This window comes from Sardina pilchardus, chromosome 13 (assembly GCF_963854185.1).
Source record: "Sardina pilchardus chromosome 13, fSarPil1.1, whole genome shotgun sequence".
In the NCBI taxonomy this organism is placed as follows: domain Eukaryota; kingdom Metazoa; phylum Chordata; class Actinopteri; order Clupeiformes; family Clupeidae; genus Sardina; species Sardina pilchardus.
Window position 1 is genome coordinate 21,232,892 of NC_085006.1, and position 7,500 is coordinate 21,240,391.

At 45.7% G+C, this 7,500-nt stretch overlaps 1 protein-coding gene across 9 annotated transcripts in view; it reads left to right on the top strand.

Moving 5' to 3' along the window:
- mecom (MDS1 and EVI1 complex locus) overlaps positions 1-7,500 on the top strand; it is a 176,215-nt gene that overhangs the window by 168,109 nt on the left and 606 nt on the right. For all 9 annotated transcript variants that reach the window (XM_062552774.1, XM_062552775.1, XM_062552778.1 and 6 more), the window contains 3 exons: positions 3,904-4,164; positions 4,510-4,696; positions 5,552-7,500. The exon at positions 5,552-7,500 is cut by the window's right edge and continues 606 nt beyond it. In XM_062552774.1, the coding sequence (XP_062408758.1) occupies positions 3,904-4,164; positions 4,510-4,696; positions 5,552-5,686 (583 nt within the window). In that variant the 3' untranslated portion in view covers positions 5,687-7,500. The remainder of the gene's footprint in view (positions 1-3,903; positions 4,165-4,509; positions 4,697-5,551) is intronic.

A 7,500-nucleotide genomic window follows, 5' to 3' on the forward strand; every position in this document is an offset into this window, starting at 1 on the left:
GTATACAGACACTCATCCCTGCTCCGAGTGTTATTAATTAACCTGTGACTCCAGGAGCCTCTGAAGGCTGGCCAGCCAATCAGAGTCATGGACAGCAGCCATAACGAGTGTGTGTGTGTGTGTGTGTGTGTGTGTGTGTGTGTGTGTGTATGTGTGTGTTTGTGTGTGTGTGTTTGGTGAACGTGCAGGACTCTGAAACCCTGTTGACTTTTTGGAAGGCTCATGCACACACACACATACCCACACTCTCATACACACAACACATACACACACGTACCTGCACAATTATGCCAGATTTTTATGCAAATTAGTCCGTTGAAAGGGTTTTCATGTTGAATGGCACTCAATGGGTGAATGGAATTCACTCGTATTTAATTATGCACACACACACACACACACACACACACACACAAACACAGACACACACACGCACACACACACACACACACACACAAACACAAACACGCACTCACACAGGCACACACACTTGTTGAACTTGTTCTCTGATCCTGTTTGTTTTTTCGTGTCCAACATCCAGCTTTTTTCTCACACACACACGCACAGATATACACACAACTGATTGCTGTTGAGAAAGAATCCCGATATGCATCTGAAGACTTTCTTTTGATTTCTTTTTTTTCTCATTGTGCTCTCATTAAAAGTTCCCCAAACGTGGGTGGCAGATTACAAGCAAATCTGATAAAGAGTATATCGTCATGCTTGTGTGTGTGTATGTGTGTGTGTGTGTGTGTGTGTGTGCGCGCGCTAATGTGTTTATGTACATCTGCATCTGTTTGTGTGTGTGTCTATCTATCTGTATTTGAGTGTGTGTGTGTGAGAGAGTGTGTGTGTGTGTGTGTGTGTGTGTGTGTCTATATCTATCTGTGTGTGTGTATGTATGTGTGTGTGTGTGTGTGTGTGTACTGCGTAAGTATGTTCCTCTCAGTCAGTCCACATCTGGACCCAACATGTCCCCCCCCTCTGCCTCCTCTCCAGCAGGAAGTGGGTGTAGGACGGAAAGGTCAAGGGTCAGGCAGTGTTTCCTCTCAGCGCCAATGGCTTCTGACTGCTCCTGATGGATACTTTATCCCCTGCAAATTACCACCTCTCCCGCAGCCTAATTAGTCAATCTGTTTTCTTAATCACCCCTCTCGCCCCCGAACACCCCCCCCCCCACCCATGGCATGCCCGCCCTGACACACACACACACACACACACATCATATAGAATATATACACACACACGCACATATATATATATAGATATATTACACACACATATATATACATGCATACACACACATAAAGATATACACTCACATACACAGACTCTCCTTCCCATCATCCTCTGCTTGCCACCCCCCCCCCCCCCCCCCACCCCGCACACACACACACACACACACACACACACACACACACACTCTCACCCCTGTACCTACTTTTCTAGACGGTTCCGAGCACACAACTTTAATCGTCCTCCCTTCCCTCTCCCTTAGCGCAGCGCTACCAAAATGGCCGTCTCCCCCCCCCCCCCCCCCTTCACCCGTCAACACACATAACCACCACCAACAACCCCCCCCCCCCCTCCCCCAACACAGCCAACCTCCATCCAAAAAAAGCTCAATTGAGCTCATTTTCTCGATTTGTATGTTTGTAGATCTGCAGATTGGCGTATTGTCGCGGGACGATCATTTGGGCCAATTATGCCCCCCCCCCCCCCCCCCCCCTTCCGTTCTTGTGTGGAGGAGTGTTTTGGCGAATCATTGCCAGCTCAGCTCTTCTGCTACTAAATGCTCAGGCCTTTCCTGCACTTAGCACACGCACACACGCGCACACACACACACACACACACACACACACACACACACACACACACACTTAACCGATGTCTGGGTAGGCTGATGGGACTGATACGGAGAGGGGATTTTTCGGTCCTCGCCCGCTTTTCTTTCCATCTCTTTCCCTCTGTCTTTCATCGTATCCCTCTCTGTCTCCCTCTCTCTATCTCTCTCTCCCTCTCTCTCTCTTTCTCTCTATCTGTCTATCTATCTCTTTATTTTTAGAGTTGCCATTAGCCGCTTTTCACTAATTTCTCCTTAACTCAAATCAGTCCTCAGTTTTTGCATTCCTGCTTTTTGTTTGCTGTTCTTTATCTCATTTTACATACATCATTTAGTTTCTCTTTCTTTTTTCCATGTTGCTCACTCTCTTTCTCTCAACAGCCCACCTCTCTCTCTCTTTCTCTCTCTCTTTATTTTGTCTATATTTTGTCTTTACTTTTTTCTTCTTCTGCTTTCTCTTCTTCTTTCTTCCTCAGCTTGGCCTCTCAGATTCATTCTCTTTCAGTGGCATATCTCTCCTACTCACACAATCTCTCTTCCACTCTCTCTCCCTCTCTCTCTCTCTTCCATGTCTTCTCTTTCTCTCTCTCTCTCTCTCTCTGCTCCTTGCCTCCACCCCCCTCTCTCTCTGGGTCTCTTGTGGGTATGGCAGGCTGTGTGTTGTGAACAGCAGGAGCAGTGCTGGCATTTTTGGGGCCTGACGACAGACAGACAGGCCGGGACGTAATTAGTGAATCACTCTTAATGCGACTCCAGATGACTGCCCCAAACGCTGGTTTCCTGTGCCGCTCAGTTTGGATAGCTGGATTCTCGCATTTGCTTTCTCGCTCTCCTCCTCTCTCTCCTTCTCTCTCTCTCTTTCTCTTTCTTTCTCTCTCTCCCTGCCCGTCTCTCTCTCTCTCTCTCTCTCTGTCACTGAGCCTCTTCTCTCTTTCCTTTAAATTTTTCACTAACTGTATTATGTTTTTGCTCTCGATTTGCTTTCTTCCACTCTGCCTCTCTCTCTCTCTCTCTCCCATCTGTCCCCCCTCTCTCTCTCTCCCTCTCTCTCTCTCTCTCTCTCTCTCTCTCTCTCTGTCTCTCTCTCTCTCTCCACCAGTCACTGGGTAATGGGCCCGTTGGCAGCGGTCTCTCGGCTCTCTGACCAAATGTAGCTGTCAGCTAAATATTTGGCCTATTAGATGAATGGGAGATGAATAGGAGACACTAAGGAAAATAAACAGGCGGAGGCCTCAGTGTTGAAGGCCCTTAAGCACCCAGGCCCCCAGCCCAATCCAGAACACCCCACCACACACACACACACACACACACATACACACATGCACGCATAAACACACATGCACGCACATACACACACATACACACGCACGCACGCATACGCACGCACACACACACACACACATACACACACACACACACACACACACACACACACACACACACACACACAAACACACCCCTGCCACTGGTGCCAACCAGGGGGCTTGCCGACACGATGACAAACGAGATTGTACCGCTCGGCCTTTTTTTCCCCTCTTTCCCTTTCCTTTCTCTCACTCTATTGGTTTTCATGAACATGTGAGAACCTCTCTGGGTGTGTGTGTGAGAGTGTTTTTGTGTGTGTGTGTGTGTGTGTGTGTCTGTGTGTGAGAGTGTGTTTGTGTGTGTGTGTGTGTGTGTGTGTGTGTGTCTGCTTTTATTTGTGTATATACATATGTGTGTGTATTTTTGCTTTGTTCCTCTCTGTGTGTGTGTATTTGAATAATCTGGTGTGTGTGTGTGTGTGTGTGTGTGTGTGTACATAATCTGGTGCATGTGTGTGTGTGTGTGCATGCATGTGTTGTGTGCGTGTGTGTGTGTGTGTGTGTGTGTGTATGTGCATGTGCGCGTATGTGCGTGTTTGTATGCATCCTTTGTATCTATTGTTCTTTGTCTTGTGAAAGTCACAGCTGGTCCGTAATAGCTTGCAGAACATCACACTTTCAAAAACTGTGACAGTTCACAGAGCAGCTCCTCCAGGGTGTAAGAACAAGTGAGTTCTAAATGCTCTGGTCCCTCCGCAGGGTCAACGGCGGCCATTTTGAGGAGGACAAAGGCCCGACCCCTGGCCGAGAGTCAGGTGACCTGGGGGAAGAGGAAGTGGAGGAGCCTGGAGCTGAGGAGGAAGCCGGGGAACAGAGCGAGGTCGCGGGCAAGCCTGCGGACGACGCGCTCCCTAGCAGCCTGGTCGACGACAATGACGACAACGACGCCGCCATGCAAGACGAGATGGATTTTGAGGCGACCAACGATCTGGAGCTCAACTGCAAAACTTCCCCAAGGAGGTAGGAATCCTATACATACAGTGAACCTTTTATATTATGCATACATTTTTACCTGAAATCTTGCCACACACACACACACTCACACACACATACACACACACTCTCTCTCACACACACACACACATACACACACCAACAAAAAACTCAGACATACACACACACACACACACACACACACACCAATTATTTGAACCACAGGTTTTGGTATAATAACAACTGTGTTATACTGTATATTTATATATTTGGATTTAGAAACACAAAATAAATCGTCTGTGTTTAGTAACACATTTGTCTATGCTACTAGGCGACATGTTGGACTAACAGAGCTGTGTTTGTTTATAATAGGTTTGAGGAGGAGGAGGAGGAAGAGGAAGAGCAGGGCTCATTCTCCGCTCTGGATCACATCCGCCACTTCTCCGACATGCGCAAGATGGACGACAGAGAGTTCGGTGACGGCGATGTCACCGGGTTCGGCTCCAGCCGCCTCTCAGAGGCTGTCAAGCAGCCGCTTTATAGGAAGTCCAAGTCCCAGGTAATGGTGTGATCCATTTGTCCAATGTGCTTGTTTTATGAGTAGTAAGTTTGTCTGAAAAAATGGAAGTTATGCAAAATGACGTCCTGGCACACTCCCCTAAACTCGTCTAACAAGAAGCGATCTTGTACAAGTCAAAGGACCCCCAGTTCACAATGAGTTTTTACGACAAGGAAGTTTAAGTCATAACAAAGTAATTTCACAAGTTACAAGTTGTCAGAAGCCGTCAGCTTGTACAAATGGAATGCACGATAATACCATGGCTCCCTAGAATTATGGGAATTGTAGGCGGTACTGTTAGCTGCATGCAGCACAGTCACGATGGCAGTGTTAGTTACAGTCAAACAAAAGTTTGACCATTAGCCCAGTTGCTCCTCTATTATTGATCCACCAGTGTTAGGATGTGATACAGTAAATAAAAGAAAAATAGTTTTACAGAGTCAAATAAACAGAAGAAATAGGAAACTGCTTGATGGATCAATCGGTTAATTAATAGTGAGAAATGTTAATGAATGTTCACTAATGTAAATGATGTATTAATATTGTGATATGTTTATGTACACTAATGTAAATGATGTGTTAATATTGTGATATGTTTATGTACACTAATGTAAATGATGTATTAATATTGTACACTAATGTAAATGATGTGTTAATATTGTGATATGTTTATGTACACTAATGTAAATGATGTGTTAATATTGTGATATGTGTATGTACACTAATGTAAATGATGTGTTAATATTGTGATATGTTTATCTCTGCTCTGTGGCAGGCCTATGCCATGTTAATGAATGTACACTAATGTAAATGATATATTAATATTGTGATATGTTTATCTCTGCTCTGTGGCAGGCGTATGCCATGATGCTGTCCCTGGCTGATAAGGACCCACTGCACGCCGGTGCCCACGGCCCCTCTGCCATGTGGCACAGCCTGGCGCGCGCCGCCGCCGAGTCCAGCGCCATCCAGTCGCTGAGCCACGTATGAGGCGCGCGCCACGCTCCCTCGCTCCGTCACGGCGATGACCTCTGACCTGCCGTCTCTCACCTCTCCTCTTCCAGCCTGACCTCCTGCACCCATCCTTGACCCCGCCCCCCCTGTACTCCTACCTGAGGCCCAGCCCAGTACCCCCCCCCCCCCACAGACTGCTGAGCAGATAGGCACACACACACACACACACACACGCACACAGGCTCTCTCTCTCACATACACACAGGCACGCCACATGCTGTCACCCAGACTCTGACAAATACATACACACACGAACCTCGCAGACAACACACACCCACACACACAGAGCAGACACCACAGCAAATGTGACCTTAAAGGAATTGATTAAGTGACTGATTAATTGATTGGTTTGTTGATTAGATCATATGAATAATGACAATGATGATAGCAGTGCTTATGATGATGATGATGATGATGATGATGATAGTGAGTAATAATAGGTGTATTTATTCTGTTTGAAGTTTCCATGTTTTGCACAGCAAAGGCAGCTGGTGACTAGAAGGGTAAAACTAAAATAAGTTCTTAAAATGTTGGTATGATGTTGTAACGTTAGCATCTCCATAGAGATAGTGATTGACAATTATGAAAAGAGTCTTCCACATGAAAGGATCAGAACGATATTCATTTGTGTCCCCCCTCCCCCCCAAAATGCACACACACACACACACACACACACACACACACACACACAGCCTCATACATAAATGCACACCCATACACACATTAATGGAGAAAGGGTGTGTTAAGAAGCATTTCTAGTGTCCTTTCCTGTAAGTTCCTGTAAAAGAGGCAGAGTGAGACTTAACAGTGACACACTTATGGGGCATTTAAATAAAGACTCATGACTGAAGCCACACAGCTTTTCAGACACCAGAACAGTAGCAAGTGGATATATGATGGAAAAATGCTTAAAATGGAAAAAAAAATCTCTTTAAAAGAAACTAATTTTGTTGTTGCGACAAAATTGATGTAACACCACTTTCTTTTTAAAACTTTAGAAATTAAAAAACAAAAAGACAACCCCCTCTCCCCCCAGTTGTAAGAAAGAGGAGACGAAGAGACACATTTAGCACCCTTTTCTGTATAGGTTGCGTCTCTCTCTTCTGAATCATTTAGCTGAGGTTCTGTGGAGTGTCAACATGAAGGGCATTTCTTCACTAGTATGTACAACCTCACCCCTCGTTTCCTCTCTTAGCTTCTCCATGATACCACTACGCCTCCCGATGCTCACTGTTAGCTGCTAGTCGTTAGCCACTAGCCGTAGCTAACCCACCGTCTTCTATCCTTGTGTGTCACATTCCATCCTTAGACAATCATCGTTCACTTTTTTGTGTATTTTTAGACGTCTTTCTTCCTTTTGTTCTTTGTTTTCATTTCATTTTTTTTTGTCTTAGGTCAGTCAGTCGCTGTGGTCGTTGGTATTTTCAAATGTGTATGTTTTTAAAAAAACTACAATGGTATTTATTTTAATTAGTTTTATATATTTCTTTGTTTTTGTTTTGTTTTTTTTGCAAACAGTTAGTCTGTTTACTGAATAGCACTGTTCTTAACCCCCCCGCCCACCCCCCCCACCCCCTTTCCTCGCTACTCTGACTCCACTCTAGATGAGCTGTGGAGGCTTAGTTGGGTGTGTGTATGTGTGTGTGTGTGTGTGTGTGTGTGTGTGTGTGTGTGTGTGATGGGGGGCAGTCTAGCTCTTACTCCGTGGATGTTTGTAGGTCTTTGCTCCCAGTATTCATTAGTCATTCAACTCCCCCACCCCCACCCCACCCAAACCCTTCTATGTCTCC